Raw genomic sequence first — 19,384 nt, 5'->3', positions numbered from 1 at the left:
AGACTAGATGAGGATAAGTGTTTTGCTCTGTGAATATTTTTTAGCTTCTATGAGCCTCAATATTTTTTCTTTTTGACCATGCTGCAATGCATATGGGATCTTAGTTCCCTGACCGGGGGTTGAACCCATACACTCTGCAGTGGAAGCACAGAGTCTTCCCCCATAAGCCTCAGTTTTGTTATCAGCAAAATATGAATAAGCCCCAACTTCATAGATATATTATGTGAAATATATAAAACATAAATGTAAAATAGTATTATCATTTGCTCATGGTAGATCTTTAATAAGGAAATTGGATTTTACATACTTGATTTTTTCCTCAAGTGGTGACATTTTTTTTCTATTAATTAAAAAATTTCATACCTCATTAAAAAATTCTAAAATATTGACGTGTATAAATTAGAAAGTCAGATGCTTGCATATGTTCAATTAAGACCGTACTACAATTGTGTATTCCTCTACCTTTCAATGAATAACTTAGAACAAAAAATTGGTGTCACTATATTTGATTTAATGTTCATATACATGCATAAAAGCCAGAGGTCTTCCAAAGCTTTATCCAGTACTTCCTTCTGAAGTAGAAACAATATTTTTAGTAAGTGGTATAAAGAAATGCCCACACTGGGATCTCTATCATATTTTGATTCTATGTGGGGGTGGGATTTGATTTGATTCTATGTGGGATTATTCTTTAGGAAAACAGAATTTGGAAAGTATCAAGAAAGATAATGTCAGAAAGTATGAAAAAATGTGCTTTGTAAATGATCAATAAAGTTGTCAGGTGAAGAGGAGCTTCCTAAAGCTGCAGACCCAGGATTCCTGGCCAGAAAGGGCAAAAGTGCCCTCTCTCTTGTTCTTGCTAAGACCTGGGCAGCATTTCTTCCAAGTCTGCAACGACGTAAGAGACAACGGCCCAAACAGCGGCAGCAACGTTCATCTGCTTTGGATCCATGACGGTCATGGTGTCTCCATGGGAATGATGGAAGGAGAAATATTTATACAGGTCATCAAGTAGACTGGCTCCTGGAGAGAAAAGAGGAAGAACTCTTAATGAAGTATTTTGACAGACATTGCTGAATAGCTGTTCAGATACCACTGGCCCTCTTCCTTGCTCCTATTGGACAGGCTGTGATGGCAAAATAATGACATTCCCAGCCTCCCTTGCAGCAGGAAACGGCCGTATGGCATTGTTCTGACGACTACGATATGAGTGGCAGGCATGGGAGAGTTCTAGGAAAGCCTTAACTTGGTTGACAAGAGTCAGGAAATGCCCTCGTGCTGAATTAAAAGGGATGAGAGGTTTAGAACTGCAGGGGACAAAAAGCCTCCACACTAAAAATGGCAAGGTGGAAACACAGAAAGAGACTGGGTTTAGAAAATATTGCAAGCCCACCGAGTAAGCTCTACACTGCCTAATACTGAACTTCCTGCTATGGGAAGGAAAATAAACTTTATTTGAAAAGCAAGTGATACAAATGTCCCCTCTATTTATAAAAGGACAATATATGTACTGTTTTTTTGTATCAGCAGAGTGCAAATTATGTACGTCCCTGGATACAAAAGAAAGTCAGTACTCCTTTGCTCAAGATTTTTTTTTCTCAAGTCATTCAGTCACTTCCCATGAAATTTCCCAGCAAGCCCCACCAACAGGAGTCTCCACCACCCTTAAGAACTTCTTCTTACTTCAGTGAGGTCTTTTTCTAGTTTGGTCATGGACCAGAGCCTCAGGGAATGGTGGCTCAGCTGGTAAAGAATCTGCCTACAATGCGGGAGACCTGGGTTTGATCCCTGGGTTGGGAAGATCCCCTGGAGAAGGGAAAGGCTACCCACTCCAGTACTCTGTCTTGGAGAATTCCATGGACTGTATAGTCCGTGGGGTCACAAAGAGTCGGACACGACTGAGCGACTTTCACTTTCTCACTCTCGTGAGGCTTTCATCTTGTTTCGTTATGGATCAGAACCTCAGGGAATCTTCACACCTCCTAGTCATCCTTCAGAACCTACTGGGCCCACTCTGTGGATTCTTTCGCCTCAGTCCTAATTATTTATTTACTTACCATTTTACTAAGATATATACCATACATACATAACACTGTAGAGAACAAAAATGTATATAATAAAGGCCAACAGTATAAAAGTTCACACGTGCCCATGATTCAATGCAAGAAAGGCATCACCAGTATCTTTAACATTTTATGAGCTCCTTCTCACAACCCCATGGGTCCCTCCAGAGGGACCCATTATCCTGTTCTGCTTGTGTGTTAGCCACTCCTTGCTTTTCTTCATAGTTTTTCCAAATAAATATAATCAACACTCTCCAGGCTCTAAATGTAGAAGTGGAATTGTCGGGCTATAGAGCATGCGTATGTTTACTTTCCTCTATTTCTTTGCATTGATTGCTGAAGAAGGCTTTCTTATCTCTTCTTGCTATTCTTTGGAACAGAATGGGAAAGACTAGGGATCTCTTCAAGAAAATCAGAGATACCAAAGGAACATTTCATGCAAAGATGAGCTTGATAAAGGACAGAAATGGTATGGACCTAACAGAAGCAGAAGATATTAAGAACAGATGGCAAGAATACACAGAAGAACTGTACAAAAAAGATCTTCACGACCCAGATAATCACAATGGTGTGATCACTGACCTAGAGCCAGACATCCTGGAATGTGAAGTCAAGTGGGCCTTACAAAGCATCACTACGAACAAAGCTAGTGGAGGTGATGGAATTCCAGTTGAGCTATTCCAAATCCTGAAAGATGATGCTATGAAAGTGCTGCACTCAGTATGCCAGCAAATTTGGAAAACTCAGCAGTGGCCACAGGACTGGAAAAGGTCAGTTTTCATTCCAATCCCAAAGAAAGGCAATGCCAAAGAATGCTCAAACTACTGCACAACTGCACTCATCTCACACGCTAGCAAAGTAATGCTCAAAATTCTCCAAGCCAGGCTTCAGCAATATGTGAACCATGAACTTCCTGATGTTCAAGCTGGTTTTAGAAAAGGCAGAGGAACCAGAGATCAAATTGCCAACATCTGCTGGATCATGGAAAAAGCAAGAGAGTTCCAGAAAAACATCTATTTCTGCTTTATTGACTATGCCAAAGCCTTTGACTGTGTGGATCACAATAAACTGTGGAAAATTCTTCAAGAGATGGGAATACCAGAACACCTGATCTGCCTCTTGAGAAATTTGTATGCAGGTCAGGAAGCAACAGTTAGAACTGGACATGGAACAACAGACTGGTTCCAAATAGGAAAAGGAGTACGTCAAGGCTGTATATTGTCACCCTGTTTATTTAACTTATATGCAGAGTACGTCATGAGAAACGCTGGACTGGAAGAAACACAAGCTGGAATCAAGATTTCCAGAAGAAATATCAATAACCTCAGATATGCAGATGACACCACCCTTATGGCAGAAAGTGAAGAGGAACTAAAAAACTCTTGATGAAAGTGAAAGTGGAGTGGAAAAGTTGGCTTAAAGCTCAACATTCAGAAAACGAAGATCATGGCATCCGTCCCATCACTTCATGGGAAATAGATGGGGAAACAGTGGAAACAGTGTCAGACTTTATTTTTTGGGCTCCAAAATTACTACAGATGGTGACTGCAGCCATGAAATTAAAAGACGCTTACTCCTGGGAAGGAAAGTTATGACCAACCTAGATAGCATATCGAAAAGCAGAGACATTACTTTGCCAACAAAGGTCTGTCTAGTCAAGGCTATGGTTTTTCCTGTGGTCATGTGAGACTTGGACTGTGAAGAAAGCTGAGCGCTGAAGAATTGATGCTTTTGAACTGTGTTGTTGGAGAAGACTCTTGAGAGTCCCTTGGACTGCAAGGAGATCCAACCAGTCCATTCTGAAGATCAGCCCTGGGATTTCTTTGAAAGGACTGATGCTGAAGCTGAAACTCCAGTACTTTGGCCACCTCATGCAAAGAGTTGACTCATTGGAAAAGACTCTGATGCTGGGAGGGATTGGGGCAGGAGGAGAAGGGGATGACAGAGGATGAGATTGCTGAATGGCATCACTGACTCGATGGGACGTGAGTCTGAGTGAACTCCGGGAGTTGGTGATGGACAGGGAGGCCTGGTGTGCTGCGATTCATGGGGTCGCAAAGAGTCGGACACGACTGAGCGACTGATCTGATCTGATCTGATGTTTAATTTCATCATGTATTTCTAAAATGTATTCCTTTTCGGTTTATCCTCCCATTGTTAGTATATGAGTCTTCCTCTTGCTTCACATCTTCTTTAGCACTCAGTGCTGTTAAGCTAGTTTTTGCTGATCTAGTGGATGTGAAATATTATCTCATATGATTTTAATTTTTAAAATTATTAATGAGATTATGTTTTGTTATTTCTTTGCATTTTTTGTCATTTCTTTCCCATGAAATGCCTGTTCATGCCCCTTGCCTATTTTCAATCGATTCACCTTTTCTTATTGATTTGTAGGAGTTCTTGATATATTTTAGATACTAAGCTTTTGTTGGTGGTTAGTTTATATAAATGATTTCCCAGCTTGTGACTCTTTTCATTCTGTTTAGCATGCATTTAGATGAATAGATGTTCTTACTCTTAATGTAGTTGAATTTATGAACACTTTCCTTTTGATTTTTACTTTTCTCTGTTGTTTAAGAAATCCTTCCTTACCTTTATATCACAAAAATAGTTCCTAGGGTCTTAGTCTAAAACTTTTAAAGTTTTGCTTTTCATTTTAAAATTCTTCATCTACTTAGAACCGGAACTGATTTTGCTGTAGGGTAGGCTTCTATTTTTATTTTTCAGTTGTTCCAGCAAAATTTGACTAGTACATCCTTTTTCTCCACTGTTTATGTCTGCAGCATCTATAGGGAGTGCTCTTTTTCACTCCTGATAGTGGTTATTGAAGTCTTACCTCTTTTTGTTCATTAAAATCTTGCCAGCAGTTTGTCGGTTGTATTATTCTTTTAAAAAAAATAAAGAGATAATTTTGGGGGGATGATATTTTCTAATGTGTAGTAGTTTTCTTTCATTGACTTTACTCATACTATTTCCCTTCTTATTCTTTGTTTGGGTTGATTCTTTTTTTTTTTTTAACTTTTTGTGTTGAATGCTCAGTTTATTCCTTTGTACACTTTCTTCTGGAGGCTCTGACAGGTAAAAACCCGTCTGCCAATGAAGGAGATGCAAGTTTGATCCCAGGGTCGGGGAGATCCCCTGCAGAAGGAAATGGCAACCCATTTCGGTTGGGAAATTATTATTGCCTGGAAAATTCCATGGATCGAGGAGCCTGGTAGGCTACAGTCCATGGGTCATGAAAGAGTTGGACACGACTGAGCGACTAAACAACACTTTCCTTACATAAGCAGTAACGCTACAGTCTTCCCCCTGCTACTGTTTGAGCTCTCTATATCCCATCAGCTGTGATGAGTATTTTCATGATCACTTAGTTCTAAATATTTACTAATTCCTAGTTTGATTTTTTTTCTTTGAAGCACGAGTTAGAATGAGTTTTTTTAATTTTAAAGGTACAGGGTTTCCTTAGTTATTTTTTAATTATTGACTTCCAATGTAACTGTTAGAGAATGTGGGCTATATGATACAAATTCTTCGAGTTTTGCTGAGATTTTTCTCCCTGGCTTATTGGATGATCCATTTTATAAATGTTGCATGTGTCGAAAAGAAGGTGCTCTCAGTGTACTGTGTATGCAAGCATTGAAACAAGCTTGTTAATTGTATTCTTCAAATCTTTTAACGCATTATTGATTTATTATCTTATCAATTTTGAGAGAAATGTGAGAAAATGACCTATGATTTTGGATCTTTTTTTTTTGTAATTCTAACAATTAAAAAAAATATATATTTAAAGGTTACGCTTGTAGGAGCACACAAACTTGGAATCACATCTTTCTGGTATTAATAAATTGAACATCTTTATTAATGTGTGGTCATCCTTGCCATTTGTAGTAATGCTTTTTGTCTCGAAGTCTAGTTTTCCTAATATTTAATAACAACCTCCTTTCCTTACCTCATTCTTCATGTGTCTTTTCCTATCAATTTATTTGCAGTCTGCCTCTGTCCTTATATTTTTAGGGAATTCTCTTATGAATAAAGTTCAATTTTAAAAACTAATCTAACAATTTTTGGGTTTTAACTGGAGGTTATAATTCATTTAATGTAGATTCTGATTATTGTTAAATTGGACTCATTTATACCATCTCAATTTTTGCTTCGTGAAAGAGGAGAGTGAAAAAGTTGGCTTAAAGCTCAACATTCAGAAAACTAAGATCATGGCATCTGGTCCCATCACTTCATGGCAAATAGATGGGCAAACAGTGAAAACAGTGTCAGACTTTACTTTTTTGGGCTCCAAAATCACTGCAGATGGTGACTGCAGCCATGAAATTAAAAGACGCTTACTCCTTGGAAGAAAAGTTATGACCAACCTAGATAGCATATTCAAAAGCAGAGACATTACTTTGCCAACAAAGGTCCGTCTAGTCAAGGTGATGGTTTTTCCAGTGGTCATGTATGGATGCGAGAGTTGGACTGTGAAGAAGGCTGAGCGCTGAAGATTGATGCTTTTGAACTGTGGTGTTGGAGAAGACTCTTGAGAGTCCCTTGGACTGCAAGGAGATCCAACCAGTCCATTCTGAAGGAAATCAGCCCTGGGATTTCTTTGGAAGGAATGATGCTAAAGCTGAAACTCCAGTACTTTGGCCACCTCATGAGAAGAGTTGACTCATTGGAAAAGACTCTGACTGGAGGCAGAAGGAGAAGGGGAAGACAGAGGATGAGATGGCTGGATGGCATCACCAACTCGATGGACATGAGTTTGAGTGAACTCTGGGAGTTGGTGATGGACAGGGAGGCCTGGCGTGCTCCGTTCATGGGGTCTCAAAGAGTCGGACATGACTGAGCGACTGAACTGAACTCATATGTTTATTTGTTTTCTGTTGTTTTTTTTTTCTTTCTTGCTCTCCTTGTGTAGATTTTTGTTTCCTCCTATTATTCTTCCACCACCTCCCCAACTCTTCTTGTTTGGAAGTTACACACTTTATATCAGTTCTCTCATTGGAGATCTCAAATGATTGATATCTCAATAGCTTACATATTTTTCTAAAGTTAATCAATAAAGGGCAGTAGGATCCTAAGTTTTGTCTCCTGTCCCAGATGCATTCACTTCTCTCTAAAATCCATGCTGTAGGTGAACAAGGATGGGCAAAGATACCCTCAGACAAAGGCTCTGGAGTTTACTCATTTCTTACGGATTCTCACTTCATCATCTTTCACATCTGAGGAATTCCCTTACTTTGCCTTACTAAGCCATGTATTATAGAAAGACAGTCCTTGTTTTGGGGGGCGGGCGTGGCATGATGTGTCTAGGAGCTTCTGGTCTACCACATTGCCAGCGTTCTCTTCTCCCATTTCTCTACTTCCTGGTCTGTGCAGTGAACAGGCTCATTGTTCTTGAGCCCTCTATTGCCTCAGAATGCGATCCAGGTTTTCTTTCTACCAATCCAAGTTTTAAAAACTTTGTACCAAGGTTTTCCCGTACTTATCTTCCCAAACTCCTTGCTCTGGGGTAAGATACGAATTTCTCTCTATTCATTCATATTTCACACTGAGTTCAACTATGGTGCTATCAAACCTAACACAAGCCACTGAAGCAAAGTAAATACATAAAAGAAAGCTCAGCTCTCAACTCTGACAATTAAAGATTCCAATACCTGTCGGCAAATATCCAAAACAGGGTGTATTAAGCTGATAACACCTATCGAACCCTTCACCTGCGTTGAGGAGGTTTCTTCCTGTTCAGTGATTTTTTTCTTTCTAAACTAATAAAACATCTTTTCTGTTTCTCAAACAGCTCTGAAAGGGTGGAGTCTCACCATTATCCAGCCTAATGATGAACACCCTTCAGTGTGTGGGCTGGAGCTGAGGTTTATAAGTGTTCAGAAGGTTCTATCCAATTCAACTGGACAAGTACTTGAGTTCCTACAACATTCTAGCAGTGGGCTAAGATATAAAGGTGAAAAAGACAGTCTCTGCTCTCAAAAGCTTATTCTGCAGTAGAGGCAGCAAAAATGTGTCCACAAGTAATAATAACACAATCAGAATGTACTGAATGCTGTGGGGAAAGGACAAAACACAGTGGATACTTTGAGTAGTTGAATGACCTTTTCTGAGCCCTATGTTAGGTACCCTTGCTGCATGCTCGCCATACTTTTTCTGTCGGAATCTTCACCATTCTGTCTTATAATTGCCTGTTTCACGTTCGTTTTCTCCACTATATTGTAAGTCCCTGAAGGCAAGGCCACTGTTTTGTTCTCTACTCTGTCACCAGCTGAAGCCGAAGCTCCAATACTTTGGCCACCTGATGTGAACTGCTGACTCGCTGGAACAGACTCTGTTGCTGGGAAAGATTGAAGGCAACAGGAGAAGGGGTCAGCAGAAGGTGAGATGGTTGGATGGCATCACCGACTCAATGGACATGAACTTGGGCAGACTTCGGGAGATAGTGAGGGACAGGCAGGCCTGGCAGGCTTCAGTCCCTGGGCTTGTAAAGAGTTAGACATGACTTAGCAACTGAACAACCACAAAAAACCTAAAATGTAACAGAAATAGATGATGAATGTATATTTTCAAAGTGAATGAATAAAATCAGCAAATTTTATACGTAAACTGAGGCTTGACGGTGCTGTGTCAGTTAGAGCCTTTGTAGGAAACAGATGGGACACTCCAAGGAGAAAACTGGGAAAATTTAATGAAAGGATTATTTACAAAGAGTGGTCATGGTTAAATAAAACTAGTAAGGGATGCTAAAGGAGCTGCAAGGAAGGCCATCACCCCCTCTCAGCCTCAGAGGCACAGAAGAAGGCAGCAATACTGGAGAGGGCCACCAGAGGAGCTGCGCGTGTCTGTAGAAGCCAGCGAATTAGTCCCCGCTGGTGCCTGTCATATCTGACCGGGCTCCCTTGGCCAAACCCAATCATAAGCCAGAGGGTAGTCCATAAGAGTTTGCCTCCCAGGGCACAGTATAGGGGAGAGAAAGGTGAGGATTGATATGGAGTAGTGAAAGAGAGTATCTAGCACAAGTACTTAGGATGTCAACAGACAAGTGAACAGAACGTGTGAGCATTCCAGTTTGGGTGATGTGGCTTAATTTCAGGCAGATAAAATTGGCAACTGATTTATCCATGAAAAAGTCCTAAATAAGGCTGAAAATAGACTGAATGTAGTCCTTAAATGGGGAGCCACTGGGGGGGCCAATGGGCAAGAAGATGGGGAGACTGGAGCTGCACCTTAGGGAGATATCCCAGAAAAATGTGGAGCTGGAACTCCGTAAACAACTGTGGTGGTGAGGACACGGCTGGGGAGGAGGTACAGTTTGGGGGACAAGTGACAAAGATCAGGGCGAGACGATGATATCCCAGCCTCTGAAATTCTCTGAACAGTGTGTGGACAAAGATAGCTAAACCCCCAAACAGTGGAAAGGGCAGCAGTCCATTTTTAAACTAGAAGACACCTTACGCCATGAACTCACAGCAAAACCCAGGAGAGACAAATCAGCGTGTTTACTCTGGTAGGAAAAAGAAGCAGCTTAACATAAATCATGACATTTTGGATCTAGTTAAAGCTGGTGAGAAGCATGTGCTCTCTGGATCCCAGTTAGCTTGGGGTGGATGTCCTATTATGGATGTGTTAAGGATGGCATCAGGATTTCAAAGAATGGAAATCACTGAAGCTAGATAGAAGTCACAACTGTGAACCTGCAGAAACAGGAAAGGACATTTAACTCCAACAGGCAGAGTACGGCTCGCTCAGGGCTGGTTTGCTCCCATTTAGTTTCTTAAAGACTCGGCAGGGTGGCTGACAGACTAAGGCTCCAAATTCCTTACAGAAAAAATAGAGGCAAGAAATATTTGTGCATGCCCTCTGAAATTCCATTTCTGTCTCAGACCAAAAGAAACTGACTGCCAGATGGCTGGGAACTTGGCTGCCTCCCTTTAGAAACTGGTGACTTAAGGAAAGCATTTCCTCAGAGACCATCGACGTTCCCATGAACATTTTACAAAACTGAAACAGTTCCAGAAGATCTGGTACCACCAATGAGAACACTGATAACCACAGGAGATACGAGAGCCGGCCTGCTGGCAGCCTTGCAGCTTTGTCTCTGCGGTCCCAAGGAGACATTTTATCAGTGACAGCCACTGATTGGAAAGACCAGCATGGAGGGACAGCCTGCATTTCAATTTCTGAGAGCACCTGACAATACAGGGTGGGGGCAGCGGGGGAAATCTTAACTATCCTTAGGAGAAATGGCACAGTGTCTCTGACAGGTATGTGAGTTCTGAGCAGGGAATCATCAAATGATTTTTTTTTTACAATTAAATTTATTTTTAGCTGAAGGATAATTGAAACAATGGAAACAGTGACAGACTTTATTTTCTTGGGCTCCAAAATCACTGCAGACAGTGACTGCAGCCATGAAATTGAAAGATGCTTACTCCTTGGAAGAAAATCTGTGATAAACCTAGACAGCATATTAAAAAGCAGAGACATCACTGTGCCAACAAGGTCCATATAGTCAAAGCTATGGCTTTTCCTGTGGTCATGTATGGATGTGAGAGTTGGACCATAAAGAAGGCTGAGCGCCGAACAATTGATGCTTTCTAACTGTGGTGCTGGAGAAGACTCTTGAGAGTCCCTTGAATTGCAAGGAGATCTAACCAGTCAATCCTAAAGGAAATCAGTCCTGAATATTCACTGGAAGGACTGATGCTGAAGCCAAACCTTTAATACTTTGGCCACCTGATGCAAGGAGCCAACTCATTGGAAAAGACCCTGATGCTGGGAAGATTGAAGGCAGGAGGAGAAGGGGACGACAGAGGACAAGATGGTTGGATGGCATCATTGACTCGATGGACATGAGTTTGAGCAAGCTTTGAGAGCTCGTGATGGACAGGGAAGCTTGGCGTGCTGCAGTCTATGGGGTCGCAAAGAGTTGGACACGACTGAGTGACTGAACAAACGATTGTGTTGGTTTCTGCCAAACATCAACATGAATCAGCCATAGGTACACATATGTCCCCTCCCTCTTGAACCTCCCTCCCACTACCCTCCCCATCCCACCCCTCTATGTTGTTGCAGAGCCCTGCTCTGAATCCCCTGAGTCACACAGCAAATTCGCATTGGCTATCTATTTTACATATGGTAATATATATGTTTCCATTTTAGTCTCTCCATATATCCCACCCTCTTCCTCCTCCCCCCACCCCATGTCCATTTCGTCTGTTCTCTATGTCTTTGTCTCCATTGCTGCCCTCCAAATAGGTTCATTAGTATGATCTTTCTAGAGTCCATGTATTATGAGTTAATATAAAATATTTGTTTTTCTCTTTCTGACTTACTTCACTCTGTGTAGGTTCATCCACTTCATTGGAACTGACTCAAGGCTCTATGTTCATCCACTTCACTAGAAATGACTCAAGTGCATTTCTTTTTAAGTCTGAGGAATATTCCATTGTATGTGATTTTTAGAAGTAGAAAGCTGGTAGGAAGGAGCCTGCTCTGAAGGTCAATATTCACCCCTTGGAAATAAACTACAGCAGGCTCAGGGCAGTTCACCTTTAGGAAGTTAGTTCTAATGGAAGTTTGGAATTTAAGGATGTGAAGATATGTCCTTGAGCTTGTCAGTCAAGGAACTGGACCTAGACAGGGAGATATAGCTGAGAGAATATAGGCGTTAGCATCAGGTATGACTGGGTTCAAATTCAAACTTGGGTGAATTCAGGCAAATCACGCTAGGCCACCCAGCCTCAGTTTTCCTCATTCATGAATGAATCAGGGCTGATGACACCCAAGTTCAAGATGCTGGTGAGGATGACTAGGCACTCAGTTAAGACTTTGTTATAGGTATTATGTATCCACAAGGTCGACCCAACATATCCACAACAGCATGACCGATTACAGCTTGAAGGATTTAAATTTCTCATTTAATAAATCAAGGTTCTGATGTGTGTGTTTTTTTTTAAGTTTTTATTTACTTAGTTTTGGCCACACTGGGTCTTTGTTGCCAGGTGGGCTTTTCTCTAGTTGCAGCAAAGCGGGGTTGGGGGTTGCGTGCTCCTCTCTAGTTGCGATGCGCGGGCTCCTCATTGCGGTGGCTTCTCTTGTTGCAGAGCGGGCTCTAGGGTGCACAGGCTTCGTAATGTTGGCTCCTGGACTCTAGAGCACAGACTCAACAGTTGTGGCTCATGGGCTTAGGCGCTTTGTGGCATGTGGGATCTTCCCGGTCCAGGAATCAAACCTGTGTCTTCTGCGTTGGCAGGAGGAGTCTATCAACAGAGCCACCAGGGAAGCCTGATGATCATTCTTAAAGATGAACCAGTTGGGCCGTGAGGTCTATTCTATGTGACCCCGCCTTGACCCGGGTTTGGATTATTTTCCCTTCTCCTCCAGCTCTCCCCACTTCTCTCTCCTCTCTGAATCCCTTTCTGTAAACATTCATCTCACTAAATATTTTCCAGCTGTGTGACTGGGTGAAGATGGTCCAGTGAACATTGTAAGAAACACCTGACCTGCCCCTCATTGCTCACAGCAGATTCCAGTCTTCACAAAGCCATCCCATTAATGACCGTGGTCCAGGCAGGATATTGGAACAAGATTAAATGAATACTTGCTAATTTCTGAAGAGATGGGTGGTAAATACACAAAGATTCTCATGGTCCCCTCTTATCGTAGGTTGACTCATTCATATGTAATCAGTGGGTTTTCATGTACACAGATTAAGCAATTCATGTTATGAGAAGTTTTTGAAAGACATTTGAAAGCTTTCAGAGTTTCAATTCAAGTCTGTTATTTCCGGGCATACATTGACTGCCGCAATGTTTCATGAAGGATGCACTCACAGGCAAGCAGCTGTGGAAAATCCATTTCTCCTTTATAAACAGATCTTGAACAGTCTGGAGTATGCAATTTAATTACAGTGTAATGTATTACAGACATTTCCTGATCATAATAATTATGGGGTTAGAGAAGAATGTTATGGCCTTAACTTATGCCCTGCAAGAAAAGTTAGTCTCTTGTATAAAATGCAAAATTACATTTAAAGTTTAATTAAAATTATTTCTTTTAGCAACATTATCAGATGAAGAAACATTATTATCAAAACAATTAGAAAATCAATTTTTTCAAATTTGCAGACATTTAATTTCTCTTTTCAAAAGGGGCAGTTTTATCCTTACTATATTAAATTTCATTGAAAATTAGAGTGAGGTGCAGGTAATTAATATCTTCCTAACCCCTAACACTTCAGAAGAGAAGCAACTTACAAGAGAAAAGAACAGTAAAACAAAGGAAAGGACAGGACAGGAGCAGAACTGGAAAAACATCCCAGATCAAAACTCCATGAAAAGGATTATAATTTTACTTTCTAAATTCTCACCCAGGAATTTCCAAGTATGTGCTAAAAAGTTTCAAGTGTCACTAAGACCTTCCTTGTTTCATCTCTTTGGAAAACTTGGATTGGTGGCTGGGATCATTTTGACCACAGATCAAAGGTCAACACCCACATATCTGGAGGACCTCCAGTTCACATGTACCTAAACTCTGTGATAATGATTCGTCTTCCCATTAAGCTGAAGAACTGTATGGCTGTAATAAGACTAATTAATTACTGCTTCATGAAGATAGCACTACAGGCTCTCCAAAACTGTAGGAATGACAGGAACAATACTATTTGTTGAGGACTTCCAGTGTGCCTAGGGCTTTTTGGAGTTTATTTCATTTAATTTTCCAAGTGATGCCATGAGAGAATGACCATCATGCCTCATTGACACATGGAAAATTGATTTAAATAACTGGAGTCACATGGTAGTAAGTGATAGAGATGGGATTCAAATCCAGGTGTCTCTGACTTGAAAGCTCTGCTCCTAGCCAGTTTTCTGCGCCTTCTCTCCCTGCCCTACCCCAGCACACCTGCTAAGAGCTTTTGTTTTCCCTGGTGGAGAACTGCGTGTGTGGTTTGCTCCACTCTCAGCACTAGTCTCCCATCCCTATTCTGCTTCATGACAAGGAGATGGAAGTTCAAGCTGGAGGTATCTTGGGCCATGAACTAGAGTGAAGACTCAATCACATCCTGACAGTGGGCCCAGGCGGCCTGGGACTACTTGTCAGAGATGAAGGCAGAAGCCCTCCTGCCACCATGCCCTCTGTTCCCGCTGGGCCGCACCTGCAGGGCCTGCCAGTCCTCCCAGGAGCTGAAACCCATCCCACCTAAAACCCACCCCTCCCCTCTGATCATTCATTATCCCCTTACTCTGCTTCTTTCCCCTCACTTTTCATAGCAATTTCTACTACCTAAATCTATGTTAGTCTTATAATGATTTCATTATTTGCTGCCTGGTTTTCCCATTAGAAAGTAAGAGCAAGGGCTTTGTCTTTTTCACTCTAATCCCCGATGCCTGGCAGGTAGTAAGCACTCAGTAACTCTATGTTGGATCACTGAATGGATAAATGAATGAATTATTAAACATGTAATGGGGCAATGGCACCCCACTCCAGTACTCTTGCCTGGAAAATCCCATGGATGGAGGAGCCTGGTAGGCTGCAGTCCATGGGGTCGTTAGGAGTCGGACACGACTGAGCGACTTCACTTTCATGCATTGGAGAAGGAAATGGCAACCCACTCCAGTGTTCTTGCCTGGAGAATCCCAGGGACAAGGGAGCCTGGTGGACTGCCGTCTCTGGGGTTGCACAGAGTTGGACACGACTCGAAGCAACTTAGCAGCAGCAGCAGCAGCAGCAGCAATGGAGCAAAAGTAGAGATATATACTGACTGCATTCTCTGCCTCTGTAGCAATTTTGCTAAGAAAATCCTATTTTCTGGGGATTCTCCTCTCACTTGCTGCCTTGGTGAAAGACAAGAAGATTCTTGTTACCAAAAACATGGGATATTTCATGTATAAGCTGGGATCTAAACACTCTAGTCTGTACTACTCAATATGTTCCTTTACTTTTCACCACTGTTATGGAAACTATCCACAAGTTGAAAATAAAGCAAAAACGTGGGTAGTATATACTTCCAATGTCATTCAGGGGCAAAGTCCATGTGAAGATTATCTAGGATGACGTACTTAGTTTGACTCGTTGCTTACTACTCATTAAAGGTCCCCAGACTTAGTGATGTTTTATGTTAACTCATAGATATTTAGTCTGCTGCTGCTGCTGCTAAGTCACTTCAGTCGTGTCCGACTCTGTGCGACCCCATAGATGGCAGCCCACTAGGCTCCCCTGTCCCTGGGATTCTCCAGGCAAGAACATTGGAGTGGGTTGCCATTTCCTTCTCCAATGCATGAAAGTGAAAAGTGAAAGTGAAGTCGCTCAGTCATGTCCGACTCTGTGTGACCCCATAGATGGCAGCCCACCAGGCTCCCCCATCCCTGGGATTTTCCAGGCAAGAGTACTGGAGTGGGGTGCCATCGCCTTCTCTGGGATATTTAGTCTAGCAAAGATGAAAATTATTTCTGTCCCATAAAACAGTTAGTTCCGAAGTTTATAGTTTATTGGCCTCTAAAACATTAACCAGTTAACAAGTTTTTATCTAACTTGGCAATCTTAGGTTAATATTTATTAAATCACAGTTTCTCAAATGCTCTTTGAATTAGTGAGAATATCTTACTGATTCTCATATTAATGAATGAATTGAATAAAATCTTTGACATGACATGCGTTCATTTTTGATTTGCATGTGAATCATGATTTTACCTTTTAGAAAGTTATAATTTAATACCACCCATCTACAACCTTAAGCCTTAAAGAAATAATCACATTCGTGTTTCTTCTCCAAAGTTCAGTGACTCATGGATCCGTCTATGATTTTATCCCTGATTACTCTAAAAGCACTGGGCAAAGTGGTCACCAATGTAAGGGCTGGTCTTCTGCCTTCTCCCTGTATGGTCCCCAGTTATGAGGACTGTTGGGGGGAAAAGAAAAACAAATTTTATACACAGACACACACATGTTAATGTAAATGTATGTGTATATATCAATATGTGTATCTCTCTCTATATAGAAAAACACATGTGTGTGTGTATAAAATTGGACTTGTCTTCAGCATCTACCACCCACCTCTTAATATCCTGATTTCTCTCCTGACTTGCCTTGCACCTTCCCCATGAGTCATGATTTTTCTGTTCAGAAAATTATAATTTAATACTACTTGCCTAGAAACCTTAGAAGTACAACCACATTCATCTATGATTGGTTCCTTATCTTGGAGTTTGTAATTTTATATGTGTGCATGTGTAGTCATAGCTTCCATATGTAGCGATAAAGAACACCACTCTCTCCATCTACCTTGTTTTGCAACTCAGACTAATATTGACACTTCTTCTGAGAGGTGTAATTTTGAATCTTACTCATGTTTACTTGTCAGTCTTAATTTATCAATCCCCCTTTGTTCATATAGAAATGATTGCCCATTCTTCTTTCATGACCTGATGTCAATAAAGCTCCCACCTATCTGAGTCAGTGTGACTCTTATAAATGCCTTTCTGCAGTTCTCTCCATGCCTGAGAATGATGCTCCTAAGAAAACATCAGTAAAAACCATCTCTGACAGAGTACCCTGTGAGAACATTCAATGCACATGGGTCTTCATACTTGGAAAGACTCTAAAAATTGGTGCCAGGGTGGAGTTTATAATGAAAGTCTTAAAATCGTCCTGGTTTTCTACAGTTGTGTTTTAATGGAAAGATTTTGATTTCTGGATACAGATATATAAAGGTTACAAAGCTGCATGTGCAGTGGAAGACAGCTGTTAGTAGATACAGGCCTTTGTTTCTGCTTGCCACCTCCATTCTCTTGGCAAGTAGACACAAAGGAATGAGAGAAGTTGGGAGTATTGCATGGACATGTGCTAGACCTGCTTCCTGTACTGAGTATGAGTGACTCTGGAAGGCTGGCTGGCAGGGGTATTGCAGGAATGCTGGGGCAGCTGGAGAGAGGCACGGTAAATGACTACTGTTCTGGAGGGCAACAGGTCGATAGGAAGATGTCCATTCATGAGAGAGGCTGCAAGGGAGACTCTACAAACCTCTGATTAGTGATACTCACTGCCACATGGCCAGCTTGGCGGATCTGTAAAATTTACTTTAAAAAAAAGTTTGTTATTAATATTAAAGCACTAAAGCACTTCCCTATAGTCTATCGGGAAAAAGAGGTCATAGTTTTCATAAAAGGAAGAGTTGTATTGTTTTTACAATCTTTAAATAGGTTTTTAAAAAGTTACAAAAAAGGAGAAGGGGGTATTTCACCCATTCAAAGAAACTTTGATAAAACTATGCCGACAATCAAAAGGGTCCACTTGCTGTAGGACTGAAGGGAACGTTCTGCCGTGCATTGCCGTGCACTGGGATCTAAGTGTTACCGTGCACAGGGATCTAACCGGCTGTGAGACGAAGAACAGAAGCAGCTGGGTACTTCTCACTGCTCAAGGCAGCCCACCTGAGGATTGGTATCACCTTTGAGAACTGGAATCAGTTTTGAGAATCCACACTGGCCCTTCAAGTTACACTGTGGATCTCCATTTCCCCTCTCCTGCCTGCCCCCACCCAGGCTAAAATTGTCCCTTGATGAAAGTGAAAGAGGAGAGTGAAAAAGTTGGCTTAAAGCTCAACATTCAGAAAACAAAGATCATGGCATCCGGTACCATCACTTCATGGGAAATAGATGGGGAAACAGTGGAAACAGAGTCAGACTTTATTTTGGGGGGCTCTAAAATCACTGTAGATGGTGATTGCAGCTATGAAATTAAAATATGCTTACTCCTTGGAAGGAAAGTTATGACCACCCCAGATAGCATATTAAAAAGCAGAGACATTACTTTGCCAACAAAGGTCCATCTAGTCAAGGCTATGGTTTTTCCAGTGGTCATGTATGGATGTGAGAGTTGGAGTGTGAAGAAAACCGAGCGCTGAAAAATTGATGCTTTTGAACTGTGGTGTTGGAGAAGACTCTTGAGAGTCCCTTGAACTGCAGGGAGATCCAACCAGTCCATTCTAAAGGAGATCAGTCCTGGGTGTTCTTTGGAAGGAATGATGCTAAAGCTGAAACTCCAGTACTTTGGCCACCTCATGTGAAGAGTTGACTCATTGGAAAAGACTCTGATGCTGGGAGGGATTGGGGGCAGGAGGAGAAGGGGATGACAGAGGATGAGATGGCTGGATGGCATCACTGACTCGATGGACGTGAGTCTGAGTGAACTCCGGGAGTTGGTGATGGACAGGGAGGCCTGGCATGCTGCGATTCATGGGGTCGCAAAGAGTCGGACATGACTGAGCGACTGAACTGAACTGAACTGAAAGGGATCTAACTAAATTCAGAGCTGATCGAGCCATGTTGGGTTACAAAGAGTTATGACATTATTTTAGAGTGTGCACTCCAAATTTTAGGGGTCATGGCAAGGTGGGCAGCCAAGTCCTCCACAAAATGGCTTTGGGGGCTATTGTCAGCAGTAGAATTCTGGGCTAGAGGGACCAAGAGTCTGTACCAAGATGGGCTTTTTCGTTTTTGGATATCATAATGTGAAGGTCATGGGAAGTTGTACAACAGAAAATAGGAAATATACAGAAGAAAGCTTTACTACTAAAAAAAAAATCTCATCTGAAAAGATAGCAGCATTAAAAATAATAAAAAGTAACACTAACTGTGGTGCTAGAGAAAACTCCTGAAAGTCCCTTGGGCAGCAAGGATATCAAACCAGTCAATCTTAAGGGAAATCAACCTTGAATACTCATTGGAGGGACTGATGCTGAAGCTGAAACTCCAGTACTTTGGTCATCTGATGCAAACAGCTGACTCATCGGAAAAGTCCCTGATGCTGGGAAAGTTTGAGGGCAGAAGGAGAAGAGGGTGTCAGAGGATGAGATTGCTGGATGGCATCACCAATGAAATGGACATAAACTTGGGCAAACTTTGAGAGATGGTGAGGGACAGAGAGGCCTGGCATGCTGCAGTCCATGGGGTCACAAAGAGTAGGACATGACTGGGCGACTAAACACCAACACCGCTATCAAATAACATGCAATCAAAATCCAGAAAAGTGAGAATGATACCTTGTGAATCAATTTACAGGCAGCCCAGGCCAATGAGGAAAATTGATCTGGGAGGGAGCACCTCTAGACTCCTTTTGATTCTTTATTGTTTGTTTTTATGTCAGATAGCATGGATTTATCCAAAATAAGTATGTCCACACTTTTGTGTAAGTCAATTGATTTCAAAAAGATCACAAACCACTTGAATAAAACTGCAAAATATAGTCAAATTTTCTCCACACCAGCTTCTGGGGAAAGAACTACAAGGAAAAATAGAAACATGGTGAATAGTCCTGCCTCA

General features: G+C 41.6%; 1 protein-coding gene across 1 annotated transcript in view; it reads right to left on the bottom strand.

Moving 5' to 3' along the window:
* Nucleotides 1–485: 485 nt before the first annotated feature.
* CPQ (carboxypeptidase Q) overlaps nucleotides 486–19,384 on the bottom strand; it is a 544,096-nt gene continuing 525,197 nt past the window's right edge. Inside the window, exon 8 of the mRNA XM_070383007.1 lies at nucleotides 486–1,023. Coding sequence (XP_070239108.1) covers nucleotides 860–1,023 — 164 coding nt within the window. The 3' untranslated portion in view covers nucleotides 486–859. The remainder of the gene's footprint in view (nucleotides 1,024–19,384) is intronic.

The sequence above is a fragment of the Bos mutus genome, chromosome 14 (genome assembly GCF_027580195.1).
Source record: "Bos mutus isolate GX-2022 chromosome 14, NWIPB_WYAK_1.1, whole genome shotgun sequence".
In the NCBI taxonomy this organism is placed as follows: Eukaryota; Metazoa; Chordata; class Mammalia; order Artiodactyla; family Bovidae; genus Bos; species Bos mutus.
Note: the sequence above shows the minus strand (reverse complement) of the source record. Positions and strands in the feature narration are given on the sequence as shown.